Source organism: Notechis scutatus, chromosome 1, assembly GCF_049901735.1.
Source record: "Notechis scutatus isolate UNSWTSFEM ecotype Mainland chromosome 1, rNotScu1.2, whole genome shotgun sequence".
In the NCBI taxonomy this organism is placed as follows: domain Eukaryota; kingdom Metazoa; phylum Chordata; class Lepidosauria; order Squamata; family Elapidae; genus Notechis; species Notechis scutatus.
Window position 1 is genome coordinate 40,674,620 of NC_142009.1, and position 17,057 is coordinate 40,691,676.

General features: G+C 36.7%; 2 protein-coding genes across 8 annotated transcripts in view; one reads left to right on the plus strand and one right to left on the minus strand.

Annotated features, from left to right (window-relative positions):
• The first annotated feature begins 577 nt into the window (after positions 1-577).
• Positions 578-8,363, plus strand: GINS1 (GINS complex subunit 1). 2 transcript variants are annotated; one of them, XM_087961549.1, is made up of 8 exons: positions 584-718; positions 956-1,051; positions 2,843-2,907; positions 5,031-5,126; positions 6,260-6,350; positions 6,998-7,114; positions 7,297-7,371; positions 8,004-8,363. In XM_087961549.1, the coding sequence occupies exons 3-8, from the start codon at positions 2,873-2,875 to the stop codon at positions 8,070-8,072; spliced, it is 483 nt and encodes a 160-aa protein (XP_087817675.1). In that variant the 5' UTR covers positions 584-718; positions 956-1,051; positions 2,843-2,872; the 3' UTR covers positions 8,073-8,363. The 2 variants fall into 2 exon arrangements, with proteins under 2 accessions (XP_026536303.1, XP_087817675.1); XM_026680518.2 differs by lacking the exon at positions 956-1,051 and having other exon boundaries at positions 578-718.
• Positions 8,364-11,165: 2,802 nt separating this feature from the next.
• NINL (ninein like) overlaps positions 11,166-17,057 on the minus strand; it is a 43,869-nt gene continuing 37,977 nt past the window's right edge. For 4 of the 6 annotated variants that reach the window (XM_087961560.1, XM_087961591.1, XM_026684521.2 and 1 more), the window contains 3 exons: positions 15,655-15,867; positions 13,129-13,242; positions 11,166-11,938 (listed from right to left, as the gene is read on the minus strand). In XM_087961560.1, coding sequence (XP_087817686.1) covers positions 11,753-11,938; positions 13,129-13,242; positions 15,655-15,867 — 513 coding nt within the window. In that variant the 3' untranslated portion in view covers positions 11,166-11,752. The remainder of the gene's footprint in view (positions 11,939-13,128; positions 13,243-15,654; positions 15,868-17,057) is intronic. The other 2 variants (XM_026684530.2, XM_087961571.1) reach the window with 2 other exon arrangements.

Consider the following 17,057-nt stretch of genomic DNA (forward strand, 5'->3'; position numbering starts at 1 on the left):
ATTGTTTATTGGAGAGTAGGTTGTTTGTCATTGATGTAATGTCATTGATAATATATTTGTTAGCTACATAGATCTATCCAGAAGAAAGACTATTTTTTATCACATAGTATATAGCAGGGGTCTCCAAACTTGGCAACTTAAAGACTTGTGGACTTCAACTCCCAGAACTATGGGGGTTGCCAAGGTTGGAGACCCTGGCATATAGTGTACAATTCCAAAGGCTCTGAAACTATAGATTTTCCAGAGTGTGTGTTTGTTTAAAAAAAAAAAAAGCAATATAGTTAAAATGCATCAACCTGTGAATTTTTAATTGGGGAAAAGAAGTGAAAAACAATGCTTTTAGTTGAAAGAGTTCAACGTTCACTTAGGGCTCATAAATCACAAGGATTCAGAGCGCATCCTAAATCTTTCTAAGTACCCCTCTGATTTTCATTGGTTCCTCCGTTTCCTGAGAAGTTACGCATTTTGTCCCTTTCCCTATTCCGTAATAAGTAGTTGCTGAAGGCGGGACTTTTTTCCTCCCTCCCATCCCTCCAAGGAATCCAGTCTTCCTATTGGCCGAGCAGTACGAGGCGCGATTTACCACTCGCTTGCCCGCCCGCCGGCCCAGTTCTGAGGAGATTCGGCCGATCCTGTGGCTGTCATGTTTGGTGAGAAAGCGACCGAGCTGGTGCGAGAGCTCTACCGCGCGAGCGATGGGCAGCTTCCTGCCTTCAGCGTAAGTTTTTGCCGCGCTTGCTTGCTTCGCTTTTTCGCCTCGCCGTAGGTCCGACTGGAGGAGTCCGCCGCAGCCTTGAGGGGACTGACTGGCGGGAAGGCGCGGCGCGAACCGATTCGTTTCTTCTCACAAGTGGGAGGCTCGTCCTTGAAGTTGATAGTATCCCAAACTTTTTTATTTTTATTTATTTTATTTTATTTTACAGCATTTAATCACCTCGCTTCATTATTTGTGCAGGAGGTTCTCATAGTAAAATCGTACCCAGATCTAATGCAATAGCGTTGTCCAACCCAGCCTCTTCCGGGAGTTGGATTAGAGACCCATCACCCTTCGGTAGGTGCAGACTTTGGCCGGATTTTCAGCACCCGTTGGAGCCACATTTTCCTTTGTAAGAAATGTCAAGAAGCAGCTTACAAGTCTTAATGAAGCAAAGCGGAGAGGGTTGGGCAGCTGGCACTAAATCAGCTTTCTTTCTCTCTCCAATAGCGGACCTGTGGCCCAATGACTGAATGATTGTGTGGGTGGTTCTTCTTCTTCTTCTTCTTCTTCTTCTTCTTCTTCTTCTTCTTCTTCTTCTTCTTCTTCTTCTTCTTCTTCTTCTTCTTCTTCTTCTTCTTCTTCTTCTTCTTCTTCTTCTTCTTCTTCTTCTTCTTCTTCTTCTTCTTCTTCTTCTTCTTCTTCTTCTCCTCCTCCTCCTCCTCCTCCTCCTCCTCCTCCTCCTCCTCCTCCTCCTCCTCCTCCTCCTCCTCCTCCTCCTCCCCCCCCTCCTCCTCCTCCTCCTCCTCCTTTTTCTCCTTCTTCTTCTCCTCCTCCTCCTCCTCCATCACAGATGAAAACAGAGCTCAGGAGCCCTTTTTCACTAACAATCACTCAAGACACCACAGGCACCTCCGACAGTTTGTTGAGCTGGCCGCACCCATCCCCCCCAGGTCAAATGCAACCTTGATGCGTTACTCAATGAAATAAAGTTTGACACCCCTGAGCTAGCATAACACTTTAAAGCTGAGTATCACCAGCATATTCACGATACTGAATCCCAAACCACCAGATTAATTCTTCCAATGACTTCATGTGAATGGTGAATTAGAGTGGGAAAGAACCAATCTTTGTAACATCCCCACAAGGGAGTAGTTATCCAGCCAATCTCTCCTCCCTGCCCATCAGCTGAAGCTGCACACTGAAGAAGAACCACCGCAAAATGGTTCCCTAATCCCCAACTCTCACAAGCAGTCCAGAAGGATATCATAGTTAGCATTATCTAAAATAAACAGGATGGCCACATTTCCTCCAGGCCCAAAGGTAGGCATCTGATCGTGCAGGAGTGTCTAACTCACGTCATCATGGCAGCATCACATGATGTATCGGGACTTTTTTCCTGTTTGCTAAACCGGATGTGGGTGTGGCCAGTTCGTGATGCATCCAGCCCACAGGCCGGAAGTTTGACAGCCCTGTGCTATTGCATCCAATCCTGTCTACATTTTTTCAATAAGATATCTCAATCAATCACTCTTAGAAATGTGAAAAAATTCTCAACATTACCATATGTATTTGTGTCCAATATCTACTTTACAAACCCACCAAACATCATAAAATGTCCTTTCATGTGAAAAACCTGAAAGGACATTTTATTATGTTTGGTGCATTTGTAAAACACAATACATATGGTAATGCAGAGATTTTTTTCACATTCATATGAAACCATTTTTTAAAATAAATTTCATAGTGGGATTTATGGACAGTCAAGTAAATTCTCATGGACAATTGTTTTAATATATGGAAACTGCAGCAAGGTTATTGTATGCACAAAGATGGAAAAATACAGAACCTTGGTACATAATTTTGAAAGGGGAAGATTGTTATCATTATACTTTTAACTGCTACAAGGAAGATCAGAAGTGACTTCTTTAAATATCTTTCTCTTTTTTGTTCTTTCACTTTTGCTTTTATTCTTTTATATTTTATTTTTCTATTTGCCTTTTATGTTTTTGTAGTTTTCAGGCATATGTAAAATCTTTAAATAAAAATTATATTTTGAAAGTTATATTTTTATTTGCTGAAACATGTGACTTGAATTAATTAGTTTAGTAATTAAATATTCATTGTATTTGGTGTTTTTTTTTCCAGGAAGATGGGATCAGACAAGTACTTGAAGAGATGAAAGCATTGTATGAGCAGAACCAAATTGATGTGTAAGTCAGTCTCATCAATAAAAGAATAATTTGTCTACATAAAATAGTTTAAATATTTAAAAAATGGCTCACATTTTGCATGAAAAAAAAATGCAGTTAAATATAGCTACCAGAATCCAAGCAGGCGGCAGCTTGTTTGAGCTCAGAAGTTAGCAGCATTGAGCCTGGTTAGACTGAACTACTAGGAAACATCAGGCATATAATCTAGATTGGAAATTAAAAACAACTAAACTCCCCAAAGAAAGCAATATCAAATCAATCAATAACTGTTTTACTTTAATAATGACAAATGTGTTGACTCATCATGAACACTACAGTAGCACAGTGGTTAGAGTGCAGTACTGCAGGCTACTTCTGCTGACTACTGTCTGCCTATAGTTTGGTAGTTCAAATCTCAAAAGGCTCAAGGCTGACTCGGCCTTCCATCCTTCCAAGATAGGTAAAATGAGGACCTAGAATTGTTCGGGGCAATTTGCTTAGAAAGGGCTGTAAAAGCACTGTGAAGAGGTATATAAGTCTAAGTGATATTGCTATTGCTACACTCATCTTCTGATGCAGATGAACATTTTGGAAAAAGATACAATCGCTAAATGGACTATTGTAAGTCAAAGACTATCTGTAGTAGTACAGATAGTCTTCGACTTACAACAGTCCATTTAGTGACCGTTCAAAGTTACAGTGGTACTGAAGAAAGTGACTCATGATCATTTTTCATACTTAAAACCATTGTAGCATCCCCATGATCACATGATCAAAATTCAGATGCTTGGCAGTTGACTCATTTTTATGATAGTTGCAGTGTCCTGGGGTCATGTAATCATCTTTTGAGACTTTCCAATGGGCAAAGACAACAGGGAAACCAAATTCACTTAACCATGTTATTAACAACTTCAGTGATTCACTTAACAACTGTGGTAAGGAAGGTTGTAAAATGGAGCAAAATTCACTTAAATGTCTCATTAGCAACAGAAACATTGGGCTTAATTGTGGTTGTAAGTTGAGGATTATTTGTATATACCTAACGCCACTTTATCTAGCAAATGCACAATATGACTTAGATTCCATGTCACTGTATACTTCCTTTGCATTGAATTTTAGAAAAGAGTAAAAGTGGTAAGATTGCTTTGGGCTGCTTGTAAAGTCCTTCTATCTTTGCAAAATAAATGATTCTTCACAAAACAAGGCAGAGTGTACTTTTTGTTTAGCTTTTATGAATTCAGAGTCTAAAAGTATACAGTAATTGCATGCTAGAAGAGCAATGTGGGAACAATCTTCTATAGATTTTTTTTTTCAGTACAAAAATATCCTATCCTAAATTAGAAACAAAGAAAACTAACAACAGAAAAAGTTCTAGTGGTCATCAAATCTGCCTTTTTTAGGGGGGGAGGGGTTATTGCATTTTTTATTTTTTAAATTTTTGTCAGATGATGGGCATTTGTTTATCCCAACCAAAGTTAGTTCCAAGCTTCCACTATTTCTGTGAAGTAGTACTTTCTAATACATTTGAATTTCCCTCCTGTAAATTTGCAGTTATGCTGATTTGATTTTTTAATTGATTTTTGTTTAATATTGAAAACACTGTGTTCCATTTTTTATTCAGACCTTTTGCAAGTCTTTGCAATTCATAGCAAAATTGAGATGAAACTTGAAGCTTACTGTATATAATAAGTATAAACTAATTGTCAACTCATAAAATATTTCTCTGGTCTTTTAAGAGTTGCCAGCAGAAAGGGAGAAGGGGAAGTAGTGCATTCCTTAAATGCTTTCATAGATAATTTCTAAGCTACCGAAGTTTCAGGTGGGCAAAATTATAACTGGAGAGCACGATTGATGACTCTTGGCTATGGATGTGTCCCATTGGAAAATATACACCCAGGGGATGGGGGAGGACCAGGGTCAAGGGTGAAATGAATGATGTGTCTCAGAGTCGGCTACACCCAGGTAGCACCGGCATGTTCACTCCTAATAAATCTCCTTTAAGCTCTGAAAGATCTGGCTAGAGGCTCATGATTTAAATGGGAGTGAATACCAGAGCACTGACACTAATAGCACGAGCCAATTGTATGTTGTGTGTTTTGAGTTCAAAATATATTTAACTAATATAGTTCTACTATCATTACCAGAAATGAAGCCAAGTCAGGTCACAGTGAGTTGATTACAACAATCAAATTCCGTCATTGCTCTCTGTTGAGAAACCGAAGATGTGTTGTTGCATACTTGTAAGTGTCTAGTGGTCCTTTGTGAAATAATTCTCAATTCTTCCATAATCAGATTGTTTCTCTTTTGAGATTGATATTTTAATGGAATTGTACAAGACTTCAGATTCGTAGCTATATCATGATAATCTGGCAGTACAGGTACTCCTCAGTTTACAGCACTTAATTTAGAGACTGTCTGAAGTTACAACAGCACTGAAAAAGTGACATGATCATTTTTCACACTTACACCTTGACACTGAGACTTGCAACATCCCCAGGGTCACATGATCAAAATTCAGATGCTTAGCAACTGACTTCTATTGGTGACAGTTGCAATGTGATCACCCTTTCTGCCCTTCCAACAAGTAAAGTCAATGGAGAAGCCAGATTTACTTAACAATCATACAATTAACATAACAGCTGCAGTGATTCATTTAGCAAATGTGGCAAGAAAGCTCAAAATCATAAAATGAGGCAAAACCCACTTAACAAAAGTGCTGCTTAGCAACAAATTTTGAGTTCCATTGTGATCATGTCAAGAACTATCTTTAAATACTCTGTAAATAGCTTTACATAAAGAAAATACGTACATGTATTTAGCTAGAATTTATCAGCAGTATTATTTAATGATTGGAGTGATTGTGCACAGAAAATTGTAAGGCACTCATTCACTATTAATTGTCCTAATATTGATCATATTCTATGGGTAAGGACTTTTGTAGATATTCCAAAAAGCTGCAACTTTACTTGTTTCTTGCATAGTAAATGACCTGTGTATTTTTATAACATTAGAACAAAATTTATCCCTGTGTAATAAATTTGTGTAGCTTTTAAATTTCAATAGTTTTGATGAAAAATAGGGCTGTGACTTTGGACTTGAAAGAAAATACTGTTTTGGAGTGCAACAGAATGAGAATATATCATACCTGTTTGCAACTCCTTAAAGCAGAAATGTTTCCTCTCCTTCCCCCCACCCACACCCACACCCTTAGGATTGTGCAGTTACTCTTTGCAGCTCCTTTGAATCCCATGGGAAAAGTTACATTTTCCACTCTACCCAATTCAAAACACCTCTTTTTCTTTCAAATCCAAAGTGATGCATAGCCATATTAGAAATAGTGAATTAAATATGTTTTCACTGTTACTATATTTAGGTATGACCGCTTACTTCGCCTCCGGGCACTTAGGTGGGAATATGGTAGCGTCTTGCCAAATGCTGTCCGATTTCACATGTCAGCAGATGAAGTAAGCTGTGTGTATGTGTGTGTGTGTGTGTGTGATCAGATTGGGAACAATCTGGAAGTATAAGAATATAAGAAGAGTATATTAACATATAAAAGAGTATATACAAATATTAATTTAAAAATCATATCTTTTAAAACATACTATAGAATTTTCACAAAATCTGCTTAGCAGTTAGGTCAGTGAGAAAACATTTCACTAAAAATTGGAAACTGGTACTGGTTTTATAAACCAAAATTTATGGCTTATTCTTAGCCTTATATGCAATTATAGCTGATTATGATTTGTTCAGTAAAATAGAGTTCAACAAACCCTAACATTGTGAAATGTGTGAACCTTATTGTAATACTATGTTTCAAAATATTCAGATTTTATATAATTAGGCAGATGGAATCCCCTTTAATTCTCAGATACACTAAGAATACACAATTGTTTACAAATTTACTCTCAAATGAAGTTCAGTGACATGTAGTTTTTTTCAATACATGACCTATAGAAACTAGAACTCATTGAGTTATTAAGTAGAATTTCTGAGATTTCAGACTTCACTCTGTTATTTGTACTGTCTTTTAATAGTTTGGAAGGATATCTAACTTAACAGTGTATAAGTGGTACTTAACTTCATGATTAATTAAACTTTTTATATCTAGGTGCTTTGGTTTAACCAATATAAAAAGTCATTGGCTACCTATATGAGATCATTAGGAGAAGGAGATGGCCTTGATCTTACACAAGACATTAAACCTCCCAAAAACTTGTACATTGAAGTAAGTAAAACTGAGGATTATATACTATTTTTTTAAACTTCAAAATATACAAAATTATTTAATGTAATCACTGCAATAAATTTAGTTCATTATGCTGCTCAGAAGGGCATAATTTATGTAACAGAAGAACTTCTTAATACAGGCTTAATGATGTATGCACTACTCGTTATTTTTTCCTTTAGGTTCGGTGTTTGAAAGATTATGGAGAATTTGAAATTGATGATGGCACAACAATTCTGTTGAAGAGGAACAGCCAGGTATTTATAAGTAGACAGGATCTATTATTATTATTATTGTCTATTAGTAAATAAATATTCCAAGCAGCATCAGAAAGTATTCTTTCCATTTCCCATAAATAAGAAAAAAAAGTTATGCAGAAAAGAGAATTTGGTCAGTCTGGGGCACAGCACATCTATGAAACCATTCTTTCTTATCTCTGTGCCACCTCATTTAATACACCTTGAGCATTTAAATTGTAATTCCAGGTATACTTAATTAGAAGGAAATTATGGTATATTAAATCCAGCAAAATTCATTTTGATTGAATGGATATTAAACTTATGTTTTTATGAATGGATATTACATTTATATCTTTATGAACTAAATATTTTTTCATTGGAAGATGATTGAGGGAAACCATATTTTTCAATGCAGAAGAATTAAATACACAAAATCTCATTCCTGTCCTTGAGGATTTTCCCTTAAAAATCCAATTATTGGCTAAGCTTTGGAGGCTGATGTTGCTCTGAGTGTCTAGACTCGAAGCACAGACAATTCCTACATAAGTTCATGTTACTTTTCATGTCGCCTTGTGGGTTTGGATGGTGCATAAAAAAGACAATCAAGTATTACCTTAGATTTGACAATGAGTTCTTTTTTTTCTCTTTAGCATTTCTTACCACGCTGGAAATGTGAACAATTAATCAGGCAAGGAATTCTAGAACACATCCTATCATAAGCTGTATTTACAAGACTGCTAAAATACACATAAATTAAATATTTTTGCAGATTTCAAAATAAAGTCAATAATTTTTTTCTCCTTTGATGTTTTCTTTGAAAAAATAAGTTTAAAGTCTAAAAATAAGTTTAAATTTATTATTAGAAGGACACAGATAATATTTTTTGAAGAGGAAAGATGTGATACCTACAAGACCATTCTCCAAAAACAAGTAGATTGCTTTTGTTCATTGCCTCAGTTGTTATCCCTATCTTTGGTTATCTTTTGAGATTAAAGTTACTTTGTTTTGGTCTTCTCTGGCCTTTTTGTATAAAAAAAATTAATGGACCAAATGCCATAACACATTCATTTGTAATTACTATATATTGCTTTGTGCTATTTGAAATCATGTAATAATCCTTTGTAAATATTTAAATATTTTTATACAATGTATAAATTGCATGTGATTTCTATAGTAGATGTAAGTGTTATGACTACAATCACTTTTGTGATGTTTTCAATTACCATGCGCGCCTTAAAAGTACCTGTGGATTTCTGGCAGAATCCACCCAAATCACAAAGTTATATAATAAAATTTTCCAGAGTAAGTTTTTAACCAATCAAGATAATCTATTTCTTAGTAGTTTTAGTGACATCGGAACAATACAATTTGAGCAGCTTATTTCATTTTAGATGGAAGAAGTAGTATGTGCATTATTAATGTAGATTAATAAAACAAGTTTAAAAAACATGACTTCAATAATTTCAAACAAGTTAAATGCAATAGGAAGAAAAAAACAGGTTAAGGCATCTTTGAAAGTGTTGCAGATTTTCAAAAATAATTAAAATATTTCATCTTTTGAAAGTATCATGTAAAACATAAATTCTCATTCCAATCAAGCAGCCCAGAAAATAGTAAAGATGGGAGTTCTTGGAGAACAAACTTGGATGTACAGTTCCCAAAGTATTTATTATTGCAATCAAAATGAGCTCTGTCCGTCTAACTCTGCCAAATGCTGGACTGAAATAGGAAAATTAATTTAATTATCAAAAGGTATTTAGGTTTCTATTCCAACTAGTAATGTACTCCTGTCTTGTGCATGTTTGCCTAACTCCTATTTTCTGTATATTTTCCTTTTCCCTCTTAATAGAATTTCCTCCACTGCAGAGGGAAGAGATTGCTTGAACAACCTGTCTCCTCCTAAACTGCTTTTCTTTGCAGCACAACATTTTCCTTAAAGGTGTAAACACAGGCATCTCCCTTAGTGTTAACAAGCTCAGTGACCTTGATTAGTTTCTAGCACCCTGGGCCAGCTTCTACTATCTGAAATTGGCAGGATCGTAATCAGTTTCAGCCTAAATGTTTTCTTTTGCCTCCAGCCAGGAGCTAAGAAAGCACAAAAGCATTCCTTTCAGTGTGTGTTCCCCATTACATGCTTGTTTACTGTCTTGTAATCTCTTGCTCTCTAATTAGTGCAAATACAGTACATTGATTTCCCCTTGCTAATTACGGTATCCCAGAACTGTTTGTATCCTCCTGATGCTGCATCTGTGGGCCATTTCTTAATAAGCATTTCTCAAGTTTTGTTATTCTTTGTTATCACCCTGCAAAATCTAAATCAAGTGTAGATGTACAGATTGGCAACTCCCTTCTTTGATGAGTGCATAAAATATAAATTGAGGGGTTGTTTTTCTCTTCTTGCATGCATGACTTGAGATAAGGTACAAATTCTACATTCCCAGGTTGAACTGAATGTTTCCATTTTAGTCAAGGAGCCAAGAAAAACAGTAATTTATGTGTAGAATGTTTTTTTTAAAAAATGCTAAGGGAATAGGCAACCTCACACTGCCTTTTTGTGGTTCCTGGACCGTATTCAGAATATCTTCTGTAAACAGCTTTCCCACACCAGGATAGTCTATTTCATCAACTTCTGCAAGATATTACTGAGAATGGAGAAATGGCAGCCTGCATTATTATCCCTATTTGCAGGGGTGGGGTTCAAATTTTTTTAACAACCGGTTCTGTGGGCATGGCCTAATTTGTGGGTGTGGCTTGGTGGTCATGTGACTGGCTGGGCGTAGCTTGTATGTAAATATTGTAAATATATATGTAAAGATTGAAATTTTTATTTTTAAAAAACAGCAACTTTTACCCAAAATCAGGCAAAGCAGGCAGGCAGATTGAGCTGCTTGCAGAATCACAGCTTCACTCCCAGATCTACCTTTCTGCGATCTGCTGCCTGAGTCTGCACTGAAAAATAGAAGCTTCAATCCGAAGGAAGGTTCAGCTCTGCTCTCAGGCCACTTCTCCCTCCCCCAACCCCCTGAATACCCCCCGACTGGGCCTCAGGGAAGCCTCCGGGGTGGGTGGGGAGGGGCCAGCCAGTGGCGCGATTTGCCGGTTTTCTCCAAACTGTGCAGAATCGTAACAACCGGTTCTATAGAACTGGTAGAATTCCACCCCTGCCTATTTGCCTGCCTTTCCTTGGAACATTGCACTTCTTGTGGATGATTTAATTACTAGGCATAATATTATGGCCTTTGAGTTTGTGCTACTGGAAAATGCAAGTTCTGTATGCAATAAGATGGCATCCATTTATGATTTGATGGTGAACGTGGATTTGAGATGTATTACTGAGATCTGGCCGGCAATGTTGGTAGCAATGTAGCTATGTTGCTTTCTCTGAAATCTATTCATCCAGGTTTGGGTCCTATATCAACTCAAGCTGGGGATGGGAGTCAGCTCAGCCCTTTTCTCCCAGCCCTTGGGTAACACACACAGTAATCCCCTCTCGAGCTCATAATTCATTTCAATATTTTTCCTATAGTGACATGACAGTCATAAGTCTAATGTTCCTAATGAAAATATAGCACTTTAACTTTGATGGAAAAGGGGAGCCTCACTGGTTTTTCAGGTGAAATCATGTTTTCATGCTAATAGCAGGAATGTAGCAAATTCCTTTTAAAGATAGGAGGAGTGCATTGACGGCACAACACACAGTATCTGCTGTGGCCGTTAAAGTCACAGAAAGAATATGAATATTTTTTGCCGTCCTAGCAAAAGGAATATATGTCTGCTTAGTAAAGCCATTTATACAATTAAAAATCATCAAGTGAGAACAAACTGTAGAGATACTATTTTAATTAAAATGTCCCAGATACCTAAACCAAAAAAAGAGAGTGGAGGAGTTTATTAGGTTCTTGTTTACAGTTCTGCTTAAATAATATACCACATAATTCAATATTTTACACTTGCATAAAACTGTGTGTTTATGTACACACACATTCACACACTCTAGCCAGTGTACAGACAGACGGGGACAAGAAATTGAAATTGCAATAAATGTTTGGTCCCCAAATGATACAGTGTAGAACATTCTTTTTCTGTGAAATGTATCCAGAAGGTACTAAATGATTAATCGTTTCCATTGGAAAAAAATTGTATTTTTATTGCAATAAAATCGGCCCTGTGTTTCCCCATCTTCAGAATTCCCCCAAAATGTATTTGCTCATTGTTCTATTTTTTAAAAATAGCATTTGTATTTTCTCCACTCTGAACTGATGGATAATCTGTTCTTGAGAATAAGAGTTTTTTTGTATTCAGTCTGAAATATGTAGAACCAACTTGACCAATTAATGTCTTTACTACTGATTGCCACTTAAGACAGTTTAACAGAAACCAATTCATTTAAATGAATAATTCATTGAGATGCAAATGTGATTTCTCCAACCAGCTTATTCAGGGATGAAATTTTTTCTTCTAGAATTAAGTTCCTATTTTCCGTGCTCTTCTGCATTTGCTCTGTAACTTGCAGCATTTTCATCAGATGTGCATTCTTCACATACAGGTCCTTCAGCAATAGATTAGACTTGGCATTTTTGTCAAGCTGAAAAGGGAAAGAACATTCCATTAAGTACTATTCAAACACACCCATAACAAAACAGTCGATTACAATGGGTTTAATATTTATCTAAAAAATTTAAAATATCTCTTTAATTTCATTGTCAGAATGATTCATTCTGAAGAGATTCCATATAAAGTAACCCAAAGAAATTATGCTATGCCCCTATAAATTCTGAAAAAGGGACACTTTATTTCTCAGCTTATTAAAATATTTCTTCAGATGAAATTTTGAGCAATAATATATAGTAATCAAATTCAAAGTTATGAGAGTCACTTTTGGGTAATGTTGAAAAGCATGGGCTGGAAAACGGAAGAGGAGTTGTTTTATTACTGCTTTAGGCCCAAAGCCAGCTGGGTGAGTTTGGGCCAATTACCTAACAATCGTGACTTTCAGAAGTTGCCATTGCCTTCTTAGGCTGAAAAATACTGGTAGTCCTTGACTTACATCAGTTCAGTTAGTGACCATTCAAAGTTACAATGGCACTGAAAAAAGGGACTCGAACATTTTTCACATTTACAACTGCTGCAACATCCCCATGGTCACATGTTCAAAATTCAGATACTTGGCAACCGGTTCATATTTATGATGGTTGCAGCGTCCTGGGGTCATGTGATCCCCTTTTGTGACCTGACAAGGAAAGTCAATGGGGAATCCAGATTCACTCAGCAACCATGTGACTAACTTTACAAATGCAATGATTCACTTAACAACTGTGGCAAGAAAAGTCATAAAATGGGGCAAATTCACTTAACAAATATTTCACTTAGCAACATAAATTTGCTAGTTGTGGTCATATCTCAAAGACTACCTGTATTGCTCAGATAATGACCGGCGGTACAAAGAAAAAGGTGAAATATATTAAAAGGAAGTAATGTTTGGGATATGTAATGAAATAAATTCTTCACCCTCTGTTCTTTAATTTGGAACTTGTGCATATGAGTATGTAGAGTGAATGGTTAGAAGTCTGCTTGCTCAATACTCAAATGTGTTCTGTTGATTGAGGGAAGGCAAATACTTTAGGGTCATTTAATCATGTCTATATATTGTAACACATTCCAGAAAACTTTTGTTTGTATAGCTGTCTGTTTTAAAATGGCAAGCAATAGATAACACTTTTTCCATTTCTATTTCTGCTCCCTTTATAGAAAGCAACAAATCCACCTTGCACTCACTTGTTCCTTTATTTGGGACATTTTTTCCTGAAGCAACATTTGTGTATTCTTCAAATTCATCTCTACTTCCCTCAACTTCTCCTCCATTAATTTATGTGCGTTTTCATATTCTTCCTGCAGAAAGAAGAGCATAAATTTTGAGCAGCATGTAATGTATATCCCAACACAATTTTAATCATAAGTAAAAGTTCAAGGAATGGCCTAAGAATAATTGTTGATTGCTAAATTGCTAATAAGATTCTTTATATATTTCAGAAGAAATAGCCTAAGCTATTTAGCATTCTTGCAAATTTAGTAGCGAAGTTAGTCACAAACCTCTCTGCACTATATTGCATTATAAATATTTATGAGTGATTTTTGATAGGAAACATTAACCACAACATTTGTTACTCTGAGTTTCCTTGTATAACCAAGCTTTAGTACCTACAATCTGTTTTCATTAGTTTTTTTTTGGTCTTTACTATTAAGCAATTGCCAGCACATTAAACCATAATTTAACATCTTGGTAAAAAAGCAGCTACTGAGATTGATTTGTAGATTTTTCTCCTGAGGAGAAGAAAAGGAGAATGTACCAGCCTGAGGCGTCTCTCAGGATGAGTGAAACCACATTGCTATTGTGTGGAGATTCTCAGTCATCCAGTCATTGTTGTCCCAAAGGCGCTTTTTTCAAGAAATAACTAGACTTCTTTGTTTTTCTTTGAAAACATTTCACTTCTTATCCAAAAAGCTTCTTTAGCTCTTACTGGATGGTGAGGAATGGAGGGATTTATATTCCTTGCAGACAGCTGGTCATTTGCATTATTTTTAGACAGTTGTTGAGGCCACTTGGAGTTTATCTATGTCCTCATGTTCACCTGAGTAGTGTAACTGGGTGTGGGGCCTTCTTAGAATTGCTGAAAAGACTGTGTGGAAATGATGTCGTATCCCTTCCCCTCATTTTGAGGGGGGGGGGGGGCTATTCAATTTTGACATAGATGGCATATTTGAACCTTCTTTGAAACCAGTGGTCCTCTGTCCAAAATGTGGATTATGCCGTCTTTAAAAGTGTAGCCTTTGTCTTTTAAATGCAGATGGACTGATGGATCTTGTCCTGATGGGTTGGTTCTCCTGTGTTTATGAAGTGGTTTTGTTTCCCCAATGTACAGATCTGCACATGTCTCACTGCATTGTACTGCATATAACACATTGCTCAGTTTGTGTCTGGCTGTTTTATCCTTGGGGTGGACAATCTTCTGCCTTAGTGTATTCTTGATTTTAAAGTGTGCACATATGTTGTATTGGCTAAAGGTCTCCTGAGCTTTTCAAATATTATTGCAATGTATGGCATAACAACATTGCTTCGTTTATTTTTCTCTTTTACTGTTATGGAGGAGTTACTGCTGGATCTTTTTTGGAATTTGATGAAGGCCCACTTGGGATAGCCACTGAGGGCTTCCTTGATGTGTTTTAGTTCTTTCCCTTTCTCATATTTACTGGTAGGCAGGCCTTCAGCTCAGTGGTGTAGGATTCTGATAACTCCCATTTTGTGCTCCAGTGGGTGGTGAGAATCAAAATGTAAATACTGATCTGTGTGACGAATGAAACGTCTTTAAAGAAAAACAGGAAAATCCAGTTGCCTCTTGAAAAAAGCACCTTTAGAACACATTGTTTCTGGTTTACTTTTAGCTTAGTATATTGCATGAATTGTAGTTGTAACTTTTGTTTTTTGTTTTAATTTTTTATTTGTTTTATTATATATAACATGTAAGCCAGAATAAGCCTGAAAATATTGCAAGATTCCAAAAAAGAGAGGGCTTTGGGTTGCCAGATTGGGAGTGCTTTGTGAGTTGATAATTGTATTACCAGGCCTCAGTACTTACATGGGTGAAAGAATGGATTAATCTGAGGCATAAAAGACTATTAACTTTAGAGGGACAAGACCTTCCATTAGGTTGGCATGTTTTCTTATGGTATGGGAAGAATACGATACAGTAGCTATTTTCAAAGACACTATATTAGAAATGCACTATCAGTATGGATAAAAATTAAAGAACAACATTATCTGAAAATACCAGTCTGGCTTTGTACAATGGAAGCATTGATACATACTAATATTATCAATATGGAAAAAATATAAGATATAAAGATATTTTGAATGAAAAGGGAGAATTAAAAAGTAAGCAAGAACTGAGTAGTCAAGGGATGGATATAGCATGGTGGGCACAAGTGCAGATACAGTCTCGATATGAGAAAGATGCTAAAATGTATGGTTTTAATAAAGAATTAACAGAATTGGACCAGATATTAACTGGAACGGATGAAAAATTAATAAAGAAAATACATAGCTAATAATTAAGCATCAAATTGGAAAGTGAGCGAGTAAAGGTAACTTTTGGTTTAAACCTTAGAGGTGTATTAAAAGGCTCACTATGACTTATTCAACAAACCATGGTAGAACAAATCAAGCAGCTTATTTCTATTCATCATACCAGCAACTGCATTCTTGGTAGGAACCTAAAGGAGGGCTAAAATAAATGTCCTTCTTACTTGATAAATAACCAGTTGCCATTTCATTTGTTCTGCCTGTAAGTTTAGATCTCCTTGCAACTTTCTGACTGTTTTCTGTTCTTCTGCCAATCTGGTTTCAAGCTCAACTAAATGGTCCTTAGATACTGTATTGTCCATCTGGGTCTTCAGCTGTTGCAGCTCATGTGTGTGCTGAGACTTGGCTTGGCTTAATCTGGTGTTAGCTTCTAACAGCTACATTGCAAGAGAAAAAGACAGACCAGCACACTAACATTAGCAATACTGCAGAAGAAAAATCTAGCAATCAATCAAGATATTTGCATGCAAAAATTCATTCTAACAGTCAATTCCACTCAATATGTAAAATAAATGCTAATTTTTAAAATTAACTTTCTATCTAAAATTAAATTTGATGTATAATTTATTCTTATTTGGAAACAATTTCTAGATTACACAGTTCAATACATGGAATATTGCTACACCCAAATTTGGATTCTAAGATTTGTATTTTAATTAGGTTTTTTGCCTAACATTATTTACAATATTCTTTTAGTGTACAGATAGTCCTCAACTTACAATGGGAATGGAAACTCAAATTTCTGACACAAAGTGACACAACTCCATTACTTAGCAACAGCAATCATATCAATCCCAGTTGCTATTGTTAACTGAATCCCACAGTTGTTAGGCAACTGCCGATTTCCCACAATCAGTGGGTAAGCCAGGAGGAAATTGGAAGGACCAAGGCAGGTAACTAGCTCCTCTTGGGGGGGAACAAGGGGATAAGTGTGGGTTTGGGGGAAGTTCAGAGATGATACGTGGGAAGCATGATGCTGGAGGGTAGGTGAGCAGGTGGGAGAATCTCTGCATTGGACCCTAAGTGTGTGCAAGAATTCCTCCCATGTCAAGAAGGATACGCAAGACTGCATGAGAGCATGACACGATATGCACAAATTAGGCTCCATACAGAGGGGTGTGTGCTGGCATTCATGAGACACAGGTCAGGATGAATGCACGGGATGCAACAGTATATGCAAGAGGGGCCACATGGGTGAGAGAGAGTATGTGGGGTGCACAAGAAGTGCTGTATGGAGCGAGGAGGGTGCATGAGGATGTGTGAGGTACAGGTCAAGGAGGGTGCAGAGAATTGCATGAATAGCCAGTGCAATGTGAGTGCAGAGGGGCTGGGTAGTGTGTGTTGGTGGGGAAGACTTTCTTGGAATGGCGACCATGAGATTGTGGGGCACTTGGCAACTAGTCATACATGTGTACAGGTTTCCCAAACACCCATATTACAATCATGTGACTACAAGAGTGCTTGGGTAGCCAGAAATCCAAGGTACTCACCATTCCTTTGTTGCTGTTGTAACATCAATCAGTTGCTGAATGAGTGGTTATAAACTGAGGACTGCCTGTATTATTAT